Source organism: Solanum stenotomum, chromosome 8 (assembly GCF_019186545.1).
Source record: "Solanum stenotomum isolate F172 chromosome 8, ASM1918654v1, whole genome shotgun sequence".
NCBI lineage: Eukaryota > Viridiplantae > Streptophyta > Magnoliopsida > Solanales > Solanaceae > Solanum > Solanum stenotomum.
The window spans coordinates 54,442,983-54,459,740 of NC_064289.1; the positions used below are offsets into that span (position 1 = coordinate 54,442,983).

At 33.1% G+C, this 16,758-nt stretch overlaps 1 protein-coding gene across 1 annotated transcript; it reads left to right on the top strand.

Annotated features, from left to right (window-relative positions):
- Nucleotides 1–1,197: 1,197 nt before the first annotated feature.
- Nucleotides 1,198–10,947, top strand: LOC125873951 (anthranilate synthase alpha subunit 1, chloroplastic-like). Its single transcript, XM_049554770.1, has 11 exons — nucleotides 1,198–1,315; nucleotides 1,606–1,793; nucleotides 2,283–2,475; nucleotides 3,034–3,185; nucleotides 3,318–3,433; nucleotides 3,518–3,764; nucleotides 3,864–3,920; nucleotides 4,019–4,189; nucleotides 4,604–4,717; nucleotides 4,900–4,969; nucleotides 10,679–10,947. Exons 1-11 carry the CDS (start codon nucleotides 1,198–1,200, stop codon nucleotides 10,945–10,947), a joined length of 1,695 nt encoding a protein of 564 aa, XP_049410727.1.
- Nucleotides 10,948–16,758: the final 5,811 nt, after the last annotated feature.

Genomic DNA, 16,758 nt, shown 5'->3' on the forward strand with positions numbered 1-16,758 from the left:
TTGTACTCACATAATACTTTACACATTTGATTTGTCATTATTGATTTTGTGATACTTTTAAATGAGATGCCATTTTTGTACATGGTTTCAAGAAATTTTCTATGTTGCTCATACAATTTATTCTCTTACCATCATACACTGAATGTTTTTAGTAAAAATATAATGAACAAGATTTGATTATTAAGAAACAATTAACATTTTGTATAATGAATTTAATTTTATAATGAATTATTGAATTTATTTTACAATGAATTATTTAACCAAAAAAATATATTACAATGAATCATACACATACATTGTATTTTATGTATAATGAATATATTTTTATATGAATTCAATAAATATGATTAGTAAGATACAATTATTTTGATCTATTCATTGTCCTTTATATATAATAAAGGGAAAAAAGTCTGAAATATATCCGAACTTTGACCGAAATTGTTGTAACAATACCGAACTTTGAAAAAGACCTTTTACCCCCTGCACTATTTAATAGTGTATTTTAAAGGGTATATATGTGCCCACGTGGAGATCATATATATTGCATCATTATAAATAGTAATGTGTCCACGTGGGTGTGCACATATATCTTTAAAATACACTATTAAATAGTGCAGGGGGTAAAATGTCCTTCATAAAGTTTGATATCGTAACAACAATTTCGGTCAAAGTTGAAGTATTTTTCAGACCCATTTCCCTATAATAAATAATTTTATTTTTATGTGAATTCAATAAATATGATACTACCAACGTCTACTTTTAATTGTCATAATTTCTTTTTTTGAAGTCAAACAATAATAACTTTGACTAACATTTTATGATGTATTTTTTCATCATATTGAAATGTAAAAAATTGAAATTTATAGTACTTTTCGTATAGTTTTTGAATATCTAAATTATTTTTGTTTAAAATATCAAATTAATGTAATCTAATTTTGACTTTGAAAATTAGTCAAATTGACTTTTATTAATGAGTGGACATATATAGTATATAAATTAATAAGTTACATTAATGATTCTAATTTAGTCAAAATTAGCCTTCTTTCACTGAATCTCTCAAAATAATATTATTTTATGGTCCACCATTAATTTAGGTAAGATTTTACTATAAATGTTTTTTTTTGAGAGTATAAATAAGTGATCCATTTTCAAAGTCACTATCACAAAATCTTTCACTTCAATTTTGAACACCATACAATGCAGTCGTTACCTATCTCTCATCGGAATGTTCTGCCGTTCTCCCTCATTTCTAGCCGGAGTTCAACTTATGCTCGTCTCCATTGCTGCTCTCTCAACTCTTCATCTCTTCGTCATGGTATATATCTCTTGTCGTACCAAACTACTCCGTTTTGGCTGTTTGGATTGTTTTCGTTATTTCTTTCTTTATACTACTTTGGATTGTTTTTTATTGAGTATCGAAAAAAATAAAATAAATGTCAAGTAGACAAACTTTTAAGAAGTGGAACAACTTTATAAATGTTACTATTTCAAGTTGTGTTTTACTAATGTTTCCTTGTTTATCAAATTTTCTGAATTTTCTACTGTTGCTATTTTGATATGTATGAGTAAAATAAATCAGTAAATTGCTAATTTCCTTTTGTTCAGTTATGGATGAAGAAAGGTTCATTGAAGTTTCTAAAAGCGGAAACTTGATTCCGCTGCACAAAACCATTTTTTCTGATCATCTGACTCCGGTGTTGGCATACCGATGTTTGGTGAAAGAAGAGGATCGTGAAGCTCCAAGTTTTTTATATGAGTCAGTTGAACCTGGTTTTGAAGGTTCTAGTGTACTTGTAAGAATTTTAACCTACTTAGCTTTTTGATTGATTTGATATATATACATATTTGTCGGCAGTGGCGGAGCCAAGATTTAGATTGAGGGGTGTCAAAATATAAAGTAGTATGCACAAAAGTTGTCTAAAAAGTAAAAAAAAAACGCTGAAAGCCTTTAAAAAAAAATAGGCTTCAGCAAGGTTCGAACTCCCAACGCCTAGGTCAATGACAAGGCAGAACTTTGCAGCTCCTGAACCGCTGAACCAACACTTCAACTTGGTTCAGGAGTGTTCTAATATATATAGGTATAAAATCATAATTTGACTTACCTATACAACGTAATTTTCCGATGAAGGGGTGTCGCTTGACACCCCTCGGGCAAGGGTAGCTCCGCCCCTGTTTGTCGGAAACAACCTCTCTACCTCGTTGTAAGGTCTGGGTACTCTCTATCATCCCCAGATTTCACTGGGTATGTTGTGCTAGGTAAAAGTTATAGTTGTTTCTCTCAGGGTCGATACAGCGTGGTGGGAGCTCAACCATCCATGGAAATTGTAGTTAAGGAACACAATGTGACTATATTGGACCACCATGCTGGAAAATTGACAGAGAAGATGGTCGAAGATCCGATGACAATTCCAGCAAGTATTACCAACGGATGGAAGCCCGGACTTATTGATGATGAACTACCTGATACCTTTTGTGGTGAGGATTCTGTTTTCACTAATTGTGGTATGAGTAACTTATTTAATTAGTTTCCCACTATAGCTTGCTACAAGGAATAAATATAGGGCTCCGCTCTCGATTAACAACTAGATTTCACTGGAAAACATACACTTATTTATTCAAGGGAGGATCTAGGGTGTTCATCTGAATACATAAGTGTCATAAATATTTCCACATGTGTTGAAGTAGTTGAGAAATAAAGCAATATGTATGACACCTACATAAAAAATTGCACTTATGGTATGTTATCTAGTAGTAGTTATTATAAATCAACTCCCCAATTCTCAACCAACTCCAATATAATTTTTAAATAAACTGCATTTTCTGTTGGGAGCTTCCATATTATTAAGTCAATCTGCTCGGTTCCATCTCATTACGTACAGTCTAGTCATAGATGTAGTTTTGCATCAGAATACGGAAGTTTAGCATGCTTCAGCACATGATTTGCTGGCATGATCACTTCACTTATATTATTCTGCCCACTTCATTTTCTTAATTAAATCACAAGTTTATTGTCATTAATATCACTTCAAACAGGTGGATGGTTTGGTTACTTCTCATATGACACAGTTCGGTATGTAGAGAACAACAAGTTACCATTCCTAAGGGCTCCAGAGGATGACCGGAACCTTGCAGATATTCAGTTAGGACTTTATGAGGATGTCATTGTATTTGATCATGTAGAGAAGGTATGTTTATCCAATTTTGCACTTATGAGTAGTCTCTCTATCCATTACTTCTTATATGTCTGGCCTTTTCAAAGTCAAACTGTTATCGTCGTTTGTTCTTGAGAACAGGATTAATACTTCTTGTTCCTGCAGAAAGCGTATGTGATTCACTGGGTGCAGTTGGATCAATTTTCCTCTCTTCCTGAGGCTTATCTTGATGGGAAGAAACACTTGGAAATATTAATGTCTAGGGTACAAGGAATCAAGTCGTAAGTCCTTTTTCGTTTTCCTTTTTTGCATAAAAACAAGCAACTGAGAAACATTATTTACATTTTGAACTTTTATATAAAAAGTCCAAGGTTATCTCCCGGTTCTGTGGATTTCTGTATTGATGAATTTGGAACTTCATCAACCACGGAAAACATGACACGTGAGGAGTACAAGAATTCCATCTTACAGGCAAAGGAACACATTGCTTCTGGAGACATACATCAAATTGTTTTAAGTCAACGTTTTGAGAGAAGAACATTTGCTGATCCATTTGAAGTCTATAGAGCATTAAGAATTGTGAATCCAAGCCCATACATGACTTACTTACAAGTAAGTCGTTCGTTCTTTGTGTTTTCAGTGTGACTAAATTAGTTACTTCCTAGTTACCTGTGCTTCAGTGAAGTTACTATGCTATCTTTTCTATATCAGGCCAGAGGCTGTACTCTAGTTGCATCGAGTCCAGAAACTTTGACGCGTGAGAAGAAAGTAAGAGGGATGATGTTGTTCTTCTCCCTTTTTCTCTGTTTCACACATTTAATTAGTTTTTGAGAGTTTGTTATGTTGATCATTTGTTCCATTGACAGAGAGGAATTGTTAATAGACCATTAGCTGGGACAAGCAGAAGAGGGAGGACACCTGATGAGGATCTGATGTTGGAAATGCAGATGTTAAAAGATGTTAAACCTGGTTTTGTGAATGTTCAAAAGCTCATGAGTGTTGAGAGGTATTTCGATGTGATGCACATGAGCTCCACGGTGAGTCCATATTTAATTTTATCTGAGGTTATACTGTTTATGATAGTGATGTCCGGTCCAACTCGACTATTTCACCGGGTACCTAGCTACCTGCTATGTCCCACCAGCACAAAGTACCGAGTACTCTACCTAAAAAGGGCTTAGACAGATAGGAAAAAATCACATAGCATTGTGTTTATTTATTTTTTTTAAAAAAAGCTTTGTTGGAATTTAAACTTGACATCTCACTCTCACTTCATCGACCACTAGCAAGGCTATGCATCTACTCATATTTATGCTCATGGGATTATAACATACAGTAGATTACATCTCGGAAAAATGATCTTTGGTTGTTTCATGTGATGAAAAATCTGACTTCCTACTACTTGATATGTCTAAACAACCTTTACAAGCATGGCATTTTTTCCGCCACAGGTGTCGGGAGAGTTGCTTGATCATTTAACCTGTTGGGATGCACTGCGGGCTGCATTGCCTGTTGGGACCATCTGTGGAGCACCAAAGGTTACACTCTCGACTTTAAATTCGTTGGTCATTCATTGTTGATGGAAATGTTACAGATCCCAGGATAACTTATTCTCCAACCAAACAAGCTTATCTATTTGTCTTAATACTATAAGGACCAAAGTCGAAGTTTTATTCATTTCTAGATTTAGCATGCTGCTAAAAATTTGTACACTATGGAATTATTTATAGTCCTGTTCTTTGTCCAGGTTAAGTCGATGGAGTTGATCGATCAACTAAAAGTGGGTCGAAGAGGGCCTTACAGTGGTGGATTTGGAGGCATTTCATTTTAAGGTGACGTGGACATAGGATTAGCTCTAAGGACGATGGTATTCATGAACAGACCTCGTTATGACAAAATGTATTAATACACGGATGCCAACAAACGTCAGGAATGGGTTGCACATCTCCAATCTGAGGCTCGAATCGTCGATTAATGTAGTTTATGGGTCAAACGAATAAGGAAAAGACCAAAAGATCCTCGACGTAACTGCTGTCGGAGTGACTGATGGATGGGACTAACGGACCGTTGATTGAATGATGGTCCGTGTTGGTCAACCATCATTCGTAAATGAAGTTGGGCTTCTGAGGCATCGATCCACAGACACGGACCACGGCCATGGGTCAACACTTAGCCGATTTATCTGAGGTTTTTGGGAAAAAGGTCGCGCGTGCGAACCACGGATCGTGGGTTATTCTCCAGTCCGTAGGTCTTGACCGTGGGTCGACCCTTAGCCGAATTTTTCAGGCAGAGTTCTGGGGGAGGCTACAGGTGTGAACCACGGACCACCAGCACGAACCGTGGTCACCCTACGGTCCGTAGGTGGTTCCCGTAGGTGGCTCCCGTAGGTGGCACCTGTAGCTTATGAAATATGCAATTTGGTTTGCTTCGGATACGGGGTGTTACATTATCTCCCCCTTGGAAACATTCATCCTCAAATGAAGACTAAACTAGCTGTGATGGAGGGGATGAGCTGCAACCCTACCACTAAACACTGGAAGCTGATTCCTGACTGAACTAAGTTCCAAAACATGCAAAATACGCTGAAAATGCAAGTACAAACTGAAGGAACATGATACTAAGACTGATTCTACGCATGAATAACTGAAAAACTGAAGATGAACTAATACCTCAAGCTGGAGTGGAATCGGAAGGAAAGAGGTGAGGATACTTGGACTTCATGGCTGCTTCTGCTTCCCAAGTAGCTCCCTCTACAGACTGACTCATCCACCAAACCTTGACTGAAGCGACTTCTTTGTTTCTCAATCTTCTAACCTGACGCTCAAGAATCTCAACTAGTACCTCTTCACACAAAAGACTATTTTTCACGGCCACACTTTCTAATGGCACTACGGATGCTGGGTCACCCACACACTTCTTCAATAGTGAAATGTGAAAGACTGGATGCACTGCTGCTAATTCTGCTGGCAACTCTAACTCATAAGCCACTTTACTAATCCTTTTCAGAATCTTGTAAGGGCCTACATATATAGGACTGAGCTTCCCTTTCTTGCCAAATCTCATCACCCCTTTCATAGGTGACACTTTCAAGAAAACTCAATCATCAACTTGGAACTCTAGTTTCCTTCTTCTTACATCTGCATAAGACTTCTGGCGACTATGGGCTGTCTTAAGTCTATCTCTAATGAGTTGCACTTTCTCCATCGCATAAAGGACTAAGTCTGGCCCTATCAAGGCTGTTTTACCTACTTCAAACCAACCAACAGGAGATCTACACCTACGCCTATACAATGCCTCATAAAGGGGTTATCTGAATGCTAGAATGGTAGCCATTATTGTAGGCAACTCTATAAGAGGAAGGTGATCATCCTAACTACCCTTGAAGTCGATCACACAAGATCTCAACATGTCCTCTAAGGTCTGAATGGTACGCTCTGTCTGACCATCCATCTGTGGATGAAATGTTGTGCTAAGATTAATCTGAGTACTAAGACCTTTCTGAAATGATTTACAGAAATAAGAGGTAAACTGAAGACCTCTATCTGAGATGATAGTAAAAGGAACCCCATACAACCTGACTACCTTATTAATGTAAAGCTTGGCGTAGTCCTCTGCCGAATCTATAGTCTTAACCACCAAAAAGCGAGAAGACTTAGTGACTCGGCCAACTATCACCCAAATAGAGTCATGTTGTCTGCGAGTACGAGGTAAACCTGTGATGAAATCCATGTTGATCACTTCCCACTTCTAAGTAGGAATGCCGATCTCTTGAGTCATACCCCCTGGTTTCTGATGTTCTACCTTCACTTGCTGACAATTGGGGCACTTAGCCACAAAATCTGCTATATCCCTTTTCATGCCATTCCACCAAAAAACTTCCCGCAGATCACGGTAAATTTTAGTGGCGCCTGGATGAATAGAATACCTGGAGTTATGGGCTTCTGCAAGAATCTGTTGACTCAACTCTCCCACATTAGGAACACAAAATCGACCCTGGTAGCGAAGCACACCATCTCCCCCTTGGGAGAATACCTCAACTCTCTGTTGATGGACTGCACCTTTGAGTTCGACCAATATCGGATCACTCTCTTGCTTTTCCTTAACCTCCACTACCAATGAAAATTCTGATCCATTTTGAACTGTTACACCACCATATGATATGTTCATAAGACGAACTCCTAAACGAGCAAGCCTGTGAACATCCTGTGCTAGTTCTTTTCTTTCTTCCTCAACATGTGCTACACCACCCATAGATAGTCTGCTAAGGGCATCTGCTACTACATTTGCCTTACCAGGATGGTAATGCATACTCATGTCATAAACCTTGAGAAACTCAAGCCATTTTCTCTGGCGAAGATTCAACTCTTTCTGGGTGAACACATATTGAAGGCTCTTATGGTCTGTGAATACATCTACATGAACACCATACAAGTAGTGCCTCCAAATCTTGAGTGCAAACACCACTGCTGCAAGCTCGAGGTCATGAGTCAGATAGTTCTTCTCATGCACCTTAAGCTGTCCGGAAGCATAAGCTATAACCTTACCTCGCTACATCAATACACAACTTCGGCCGACTCTGGATGCATCACAATAAATCACATAACCGTCTGAACCCTCTAGTAGAGTCAAAATAGGAGATGTAGTCAACCTAGTTTCCAGTTCTGCGAAGCTCTTCTCACAATCATCTGACCACTGAAACTTGACTTTTTTTCTAAGTCAACTTAGTCAACGGAGAGGCTATGGATGAAAATCCTTCCACGAACCTTCTGTAATAACCAGCCAAACCCAAGAAAATTCTAATATATGTAGGAAAGGTAGGTATGGGCCATTGTTTCACTGCTTTTATTCTCTAGGAATCCACTCGGATCCCTTCGCTAGATACGATATGCCCAAGGAAAGAAACTGATTGTAACCATAACTCGCACTTGTTAAATTTAGTGAATAACTGGCGATCTTTGAGAGTTTACAGGACAACTCTCAAATGACTCGCATGTTCTTCCTCATTCCTAAAGTAAATGAGGATATCATCAATAAAGACGATAACGAACAAGTCCAAGTACTGCTTGAACACCCTGTTCATCAAATCCATGAAAGCTGCAAGAGCATTGGTTAGTCCAAATGACATAACTACAAATTCATAATGACCATACCGAGTTTTGAAGGCTGTCTTCAGAATGTCACTATCTTTGACTTTGAGATGATGTTAACCCGATCTGAGGTCTATCTTTGAGAAATGACTAGCACCCTAAAGTTGGTCAAACAAGTCATCAATCATGGGGATAGGGTAGTTATTCTTGATTGTGACTTTGTTCAACTGCCTATAGTCAATGCACATCCTAAGAGAACTTTTTTTTTCACAAACAACACTGGTGCACCCCATCGCAAAATACTAGGTTTGATGAAGCCCTTATCTAGAAGGTCTTTCAACTGCTCTTTCAATTCTTTAAGCTCAGCTGGAGCCATTCTGTAAGGAGGAATAGAAATAGGTTGGGTATTTGGAAGGAGATCAATTCCAAAGTTGATTTCCCTTTCGAGAGGAACTCTGGGAAGATCTTCTAGAAACACTTCTGGAAACTCATTAACCCCTGGAATTGACTCAAGAGTTGGGGTCTCGGAGCTTGAATCCTTAACCCGAACTAGATGATAGAGATAACACTTAGAAATCATATTTCTTGCCGTAAGGTAAGAAATGAATCGACCCATAGGCGCTAAACTACTACCCTTCCATTCTAAGATTGGTTCGTCTGGAAACTGAAAACTAACAATCCTAGTTCTACAATCGAGTGAGGCATAATAAGAATGTAACCAATCCATGATAGGGCAACTTTTGGATCGTTTTCGTTATTTTTAGAGTCGAACACACTTAATGTCTAAGATCTGAATGATTAAGATTAAGATCTTCATTAAGTGCTAGCCTTAGTGGTTATAGATTACTTTTAGCAACAATATTTATTGTTGTAAAAACTTATAACGACAATTGAGTTAATGTCATTGCATACAACACTCTATATAAATGTTGCTAAAGTCTTTTTCGATTTTGGATGCAATGACATTATCTCAATTGCCCTTAGAAGTTCTTACAACAATAAATATTGTCAAAAGTCAAATAAGTTAAAATATGTTTAAATGACTTAAAATAAGTCAAAAGTCAAACTAGGGCTTCCCCTACTTTTTTACTTTTTGACTTAAAAGTCATTTAAGTTTATTTTTTTATTTTTGACATAAAAACTATTTTTTTTAAGTCAATCCAAATGGACTCCAAGAAACAATGAACATTTTGTATAATGAATTATCGAACTCTTGAATTTATTTTACAATTAATCATTTAACAAAAAAAATATATTACAATGAATCATACACATACATTGTATTTTATGTATAATGAATATACTTTTATATTAATTCAATAAATATAATTAGTAAGATACAATTATTTTGATGTATTCATTATATTTTATATATAATAAATAATTTTATTTTTATGTGCATTCAATAAATATGATACTACTCCCGTCTACTTTTAATTGTCATAATTTTCTTTTTTGAAGTCAAAAGATAATAACTTTGACTAACATTTAACGATGTATTTTTTCATCATATTAATATGCAAAAAAATTGGAATTTATAGTACATTTCGTATAGTTTTTGAATATCTAAATTATTTTTGTTTAAAATATTGAATTAATGTAATCTAATTTAACTTTGAAAATTAGTCAAATGGACTTTCATTAATGAGTGGACATCTATAGAAAATAAATTAATAAGTTACATTAATGATACTAATGTAGTCAAAGTTAACCTTCATTCGCTGAATCTCAAAATAATAATATTTTATGGTCCACCATTAATTTAGTGAGATTTTACTATAAATTAATAAGTTACATCAATGATACAAATGTAGTCAAAGTNATGTCATCGGAATGTTCTGCCGGTCTCTCTCATTTCTAGCCGGAGTTCAACTTCTACTCATCCTCATTGCTCCTCTCTCAACCCTTCATCTCTTCGTCATGGTATATATCTCTTGTCGTACCTAACTACTCAGTTCGTTTCAATTTATGTGACGTAATTTGGCTGTTTGGATTGTTTTCGTTATTTCATTCTCTATACTACTTTGGATTGTTTTTTATTGAGCTAAGTGTCTATCGGAAAAAAAAACAATAAATGTCAAGTAGTATGATATGTACGATATATGTGTGAGTAAAATAAATAAATAAATAAATTATTTTTTCCTTTTGTTCAGTTATGGATGAGAAGAGGTTCATTGAAGTTTCTAAAAGCGGAAACTTGATTCCGCTTCACAAAACCATTTTTTCTAATCATCTGACTCCGGTGTTGGCAAACCGATGTTTGATGAAAGAAGAGGATCGTGAAGCTCCAAGTTTTCTGTATGAGTTGTAAGTGTTTCTTTAAAAAAAATTACTTAGCTTTTTGATTGTTTTGATAATAAATAAATGTTTATCGGAAACGTCTCTACCTCCCTAGATTCCATGGGATTTCACTGGGTATATTGTGGTTGATCATGCTAGGTAAAAGTTATAGTTGTTTCTCTCAGGGTCGATACAGCGCGGTGGGAGCTCAACCATCCATGGAAATTGTAGCTAAGGAACACAACGTGACTATATTGGACCACCAAGCTGGAAAATTGACTCGTATGACTGTCCAAGATCCAATGACTATTCCAGCAAGTATTTCCAACAGATGGAAGCCCGGACTTATTGATGATGAACTACCTGATACTTTTTGTGGTGAGGATTCTGTTTTCACTAATTGTTGTACGAGTAACTTATTTAATTAGTTTCCCACTATAGCTTGCTACAAGGAATAAATATAGGGCTCCGCTCTCGATTAACAACTAGATTTCACTGGAAAACATACACTTATACACACTTAGTTGCATCGAGTCCAGAAACTTTGAAGCGTGTGAAGAAAGTAAGAGGGATGATCTTGTTCTTCTCCTTTTTCTCTGTTTCTCACAAGAGATCCATCATAGAGTTAGCATGATACCTATAGTTTTTATCCGTAGCCTAGATTACAAATAGTTTGTTTTGAGTTTTAGTAGGACTCTGAGTATGGAACATGTCCATATCCAGAATTCTAATCTTGTACAAATTGACATATCTGGTAATAAACTTTACAGTTACCAAAAAAAAAATTCCTTTTCTTTGTCTACTTTTTTATTGGAGTTATAAGTTTTCTATCTTTTTCCAGAGTTATTATTTGGTATTTCTCCATCAAAATAAGGTAATTCTTATTTTTAGTAATATTTACAGTAATTTGCAAGAGTAAAATAGAGAGTAAAAAATATGTAAAAAAATAAGATATTAATGTCTATATAAACAATATGAAGTGTTATTATGCATGTAATAAGCTGGGTTAGGCTTCATATCATGAACGTAAGTTCATGGCCAAAAAATTAATACCATATGTTTTTTTAAGTCAATATATATGAAAAAAGCTTTTTTTAAAATTACATATTTTTTATTTGTTTATCATTTACTTTGTTGCTTTTGCATTCACAGTTGTTCGAGCTAGTTTGATATATAGTACATCAAATGCAAGAACGTCTACCTCAAAAGGCTAAGCAATTTAAAAGAATTGGGAGAAATTGATAGATACGAGACAAGAGATAAACAAACGAACAAATGACATTAAAAACCAACAAGAAAGTGGAACTGATACCAGGAAAGAAAGATTCGAGGCCACATGTGATCTTTGGAAGTTGAAGGACAAAGAGGATCAACTCGAAGACAGATTGGAGAAATCTGAGGTTCCTAAAACGATGATATAGTCTATTTATTTATTTCTTGCTATCATTTACCAAAATGTTTAGACTTAGGATTTTTACAGATTTATTACTAGGAGTTGAGGTTTAATATTTCCANTTACAAGGATCAACTCGAAGACAGATTGGAGAAATCTGAGGTTCCTAAAAGGATGATATAGTCTATTTATTTATTTCTTGCTATCATTTACCAAAATGTTTAGACTTAGGATTTTTACAGATTTATTACTAGGAGTTGAGGTTTAATATTTCCACTCACTACCTTTACTCGTTATTTTTTTACATTATCACATATGACACCTTGCCTCATGCATCCAAAATCGCTAAAACATTTAGCTATATTTAAATAGAGTATTGGTTGTAAATACTCATATTTAATTATTGTTGTTAAATATAATCTATCGATAATTAAATTATTGTTGTTAAATAATTGCGGAAAAACCTTTTATGTTTTGTAGTGTGCAATCTTCTTGCTTTGGTCATCTCAATCTGCATGTTCTTGAGTCATGTATACACAAATTCAATATTATCGATTTAAGGTAAACACTCATATGTTCTAGCCAATGAATCCCTTCCTTAGGAAAAATTACAAGAACATACTATGTAAGACCATTATTTACATAATATTATTTTAATTTTTTTATTTATAACATTAACATTTTAATTACAAATATATACATAACAATATAATAAAATGCACTTTTTTTTTTACGTGGGATACGGTTTTATTTACTACTTTTTGGGGTAGTGTGCTTATTTTATGGAATTGATAATTTACTATTTTACCTTTTGAATTTCCAAGCACAGTTATGTTGTGATACATTTCTTTTTTTTTAAAACATCTTTTAATTTCTCTTTCTTTTCTCTCTCTTAATTTTTATCATGGAATCACACCATTTAATTTTTTATTCTCTCACATATTAGTTTTGGATAAAATCTCCATCTTTTCTCATTAAGAATTTTGGTTCTTCTTCATACTTGTTTTTTTTCTTCAAAATTATCTATATTTTGAGATAAAATTGCGTGTTTTCTTTGATTTATACAATCATGAATAGAAAAATTTCATGAATTCGATTTGTATAAATAATCTGGGTATTGACAACCGAATTGCAATATTAACAATCTTGATGTGTGTTCGAGATTAAATTTCGAGTTGAATGCATTTACTTTGTCTCCCTAATCTTGTTATCGGTAGTGAAAGGTCTATCTATGACTCCTAATTTGACAAAAAAGAAAGGTAAGGAGAAAGAGGTTTCAACTGTTGATTCGAAGGTGTACTCGTATGATAGTAATTTTATATAGAAGTTCATCTTAGAACAATTTCTTCCATCACTTTATCTTATTTTGAGAAATTATTTTGTCATACAATTAAATTTTATTATTTTTTGATGATTTTTTGGTATTTCATTGTGCCTATTTAGTCTTTCTTGAAATTCTGAAAAATAATATTTCTCAAAATGTGGTATTGTTCATTCTAGTGTTGGACCTGAAAGGTAATATTTGATAGAAATTATGTCGGTGTTCGTTGTGGTATAAAATTACTAGCTGAAATTTTTTTTATAAAATTATTAACAAACGTGCATTATATGATATAAATTATGGTATATAAGTTGGTATTCAAGCTATCAATTTAGCAAGAATATTATACCATATTTTAATCCAACAATATACCTCAATATAAACGTACAAATTTCTTGCAGTGTACAATAGATATAAGATTGAGTTAGGGTGTCCAAATGAAATATGCGGACAACTTCAAGGGGCTCTCGATGACTTAAGCCTATAATATACTAACTTATACCATATTTCATACCAACATTATATCATATAAAATACTAACCTTCATGAAATAAATACTACCATATTGTCATATAAAATAGTAACTTATACCATATATCACACCAATATGGTATCATATAATATACTCCAACTTTCCTTGAAATCTATGCTACCATATAGTCATTATATAATATACTAACTTATACCATATATCATATCAACAAGATTTCGTTTAATATACCAAGTTTTATTGAAATAAATACTACCAATTAGATATCATATAATATACTAACTTATACCATATTTCACCCCAACGTGAAATCATATAATATATTAATATTTATTAAAATAAATATTTTCTAATACATTAACATTATGTTAATTGATTTACATCTTTTTTGTTCGAAATTATTCATTTTAAACCATAACAAAACCAACACCGTTGGAATTAATAAAATTAACAATCGAAAAAATAACACCATTCTGAAAAATGCTTAAAAATTGAATAATTATGCAATCGTTTATAGCATAAAATACTATTCTGAAAAAAAATATTTATTCAAAATAATGAAAAACAACAATCACTTCCTAAATATTTTTCAGAATTAACTATGGAAAAAGGAATTATATTGAGGTTATGAAAGAGAAATATTAAATAACAATTGAGATATTTGTGGAAAGTAAATAACAACATGGAGTAAATTAAGGGATTAGAATTTTATTTACTATAGAATTGTGCGTGGGTTATTTTTCATTTAATATTTTTTTTATTTTGTAATGATTCTATTGCTATTTTGGTGTAAAGTAAAACTATTGTTATATACGTGTTATTTATGTTCTTAAATTGTATATTTAAGTTTTTTTCCCCATTCATTAATAGGTTATTCTCGTACTATCAAACTCAAATATATTTCTTTCATAATCAGTACGTCATAATCTATACACTACATGAACAACCAACATGAAAATTTTGGAAGTAGCAATTTCAAGCACATTGACGAATAAACGCTGTGATTTATGTATCGCTTATTTAAATATCGTTGGTGTAGATTCATATTATTATCTATGGATTCTTTTATTTTATATACTTTTTGTTTGTTTCGTATTATGAAACTGATGGTTTAAACTTAGATAAATATGACATCCAATAAAGTCTGCAAGAATAAAAAATGATCTCTTCTAGACTACTTGGAATATTTGTCTAAATAATTTCCATATTATTATATTCTTAATCAATGAGATCTCCAAAATTATAATAAAGAACACCTGCCTGCCTTTATTTTAATATCTAGAAAGGAAAAAAAACAACTAGCTTAGTGACTAGAATATAAAATTTGAGGTCCTACATCCCTACTTCGGTTTTAAAAACTCGTAGTTACTAAAACCCTTTTTTATCGATGTCTCTTCGAGTTTGGTCTCTTTATCCTTCAATCCATTGATTTGGTTTGCTGCATCAAATCTATCTTTCCTCGAATCATATTCATGGTTTTCTTGTACCTGGTCAAGTTGCTTAATGTAGTTTGTTCGTTCTTGTATTTGTTCTCTTATCTCGTCCATCTTATTCTTCAACTTCAACTTCTCGTTGTTGTTTCTTGAGGAAGACATTCTTGCTTTTATATATATATATGTCAAACTGCAACCAATACTGCAATATGTAACATAATTAAATAAATCAATTAAAAGCTAAACCAAAAGACATTAACAATTTCTATACTACACAACTAAGCCTAAATATATTGATTTTGTCCATGTATATACTATATATAAACTTCTTTATATAACAAGAAATTAATTAGAGAAGATCAGCATTATTAATTAATATGTTCTTAAGAAAAACAAATATTAACACACAAAGTACTTACGTTAATTAACTTTGTGGAAGATGCATGACACTTAATTACTTCCTTGCATATTCTCTATTGTTTATATAGATTTCACTCCTTCAATTTTTTCCTTTTTTTCCCTTCTGTTTTAATTGCATCAATAATTAAAAATATTCTTTAAAATGAAAATTACCATAATATAGACTTGGAAAATATATACGTACAATTCAAAAGCAGCATGCTAGGAAATATAATTTAGGAAAATTTAATTGGAAGAAAATTAAAAGGAAAAATTGCCATGAAATAAGAAAATAGTAGTAATAACTAATATGGCACCTTTTTTTTCCTAGTCTCAAACTTTTTCAATGTTTTTAAAAGACTTATTTACGAAAGCATTTCCTTTTCTTTGTCCACTCTATATTGAAGTTAATTCTCTCATCTTTTCTTAGGCATTTTTATTTTTTTTTATTTGGAATTTTTTCCTCAAAATATGGTAATTTTTAGTAATATTTACCCTTATTTAATTTGCAGTAAAATAGAGAGAAAAAATTAAGGTATTAGTATCTATATAAACAATATGAAGTGTTATTATACATGTAATAAACTGAGTCAGACTTCATCATCAATGTAAGTTCATGGCCACTAAATCAATTTTACATGTTTTTCTTTTAACATAGTAAAGAAGACACTACTTTTATTATATACAGTGTTTTGATTTGGTTTTTCATAACTTTGTTATTTTTGCATTCACAGTTGTTCGAGCTAGTTTGATATATATATACACCAAAAGCCAGAATGTCTACTTCAAAAGGAAAAACAATTGAGAAGAACTGGGAGAAGTTGGTCGATACAAGAGAAGAGATAAACAATCAAACAAATAACATTAAAACCCAACAAGAAAATGGAACTGATACCAGAAAAGAAAGATTTGAGGCCACAACTGATCTTTGGAAGTTGAAAGACAAAGAGGATCAACTCGAAGATAAATTGAAGAAATCTGGAGTTCCTGAAAGAATGCTATAGCGTTGTTTATTTATTCATTACTAGTTATTTACTAATTTCATAGGTTTAGATTTAGGATTTTGCCCAATTTGTTACTAGGAGTTCAAGTTTTATATTCTCATCACTACTTTTTGGTAGTCTACACACTACATTTTATTATTCAAATAAAGGAGAGTTTATAGTTTAGTTTACACATATCATTAACTAGGTAAATTTCTCG

Excerpts from the sequence above, each read along its gene's own strand:
- LOC125873951 (XM_049554770.1), top strand. The coding sequence starts at position 1,198 with ATGCAGTCGTTACCTATCTCTCATCGGAATGTTCTGCCGTTCTCCCTC. Across the intron at positions 1,316-1,605 it reads CTCTTCATCTCTTCGTCATG|TTATGGATGAAGAAAGGTTC; the intron begins GTATATATCTCT and ends CCTTTTGTTCAG. Across the intron at positions 1,794-2,282 it reads TTGAAGGTTCTAGTGTACTT|GGTCGATACAGCGTGGTGGG; the intron begins GTAAGAATTTTA and ends TGTTTCTCTCAG.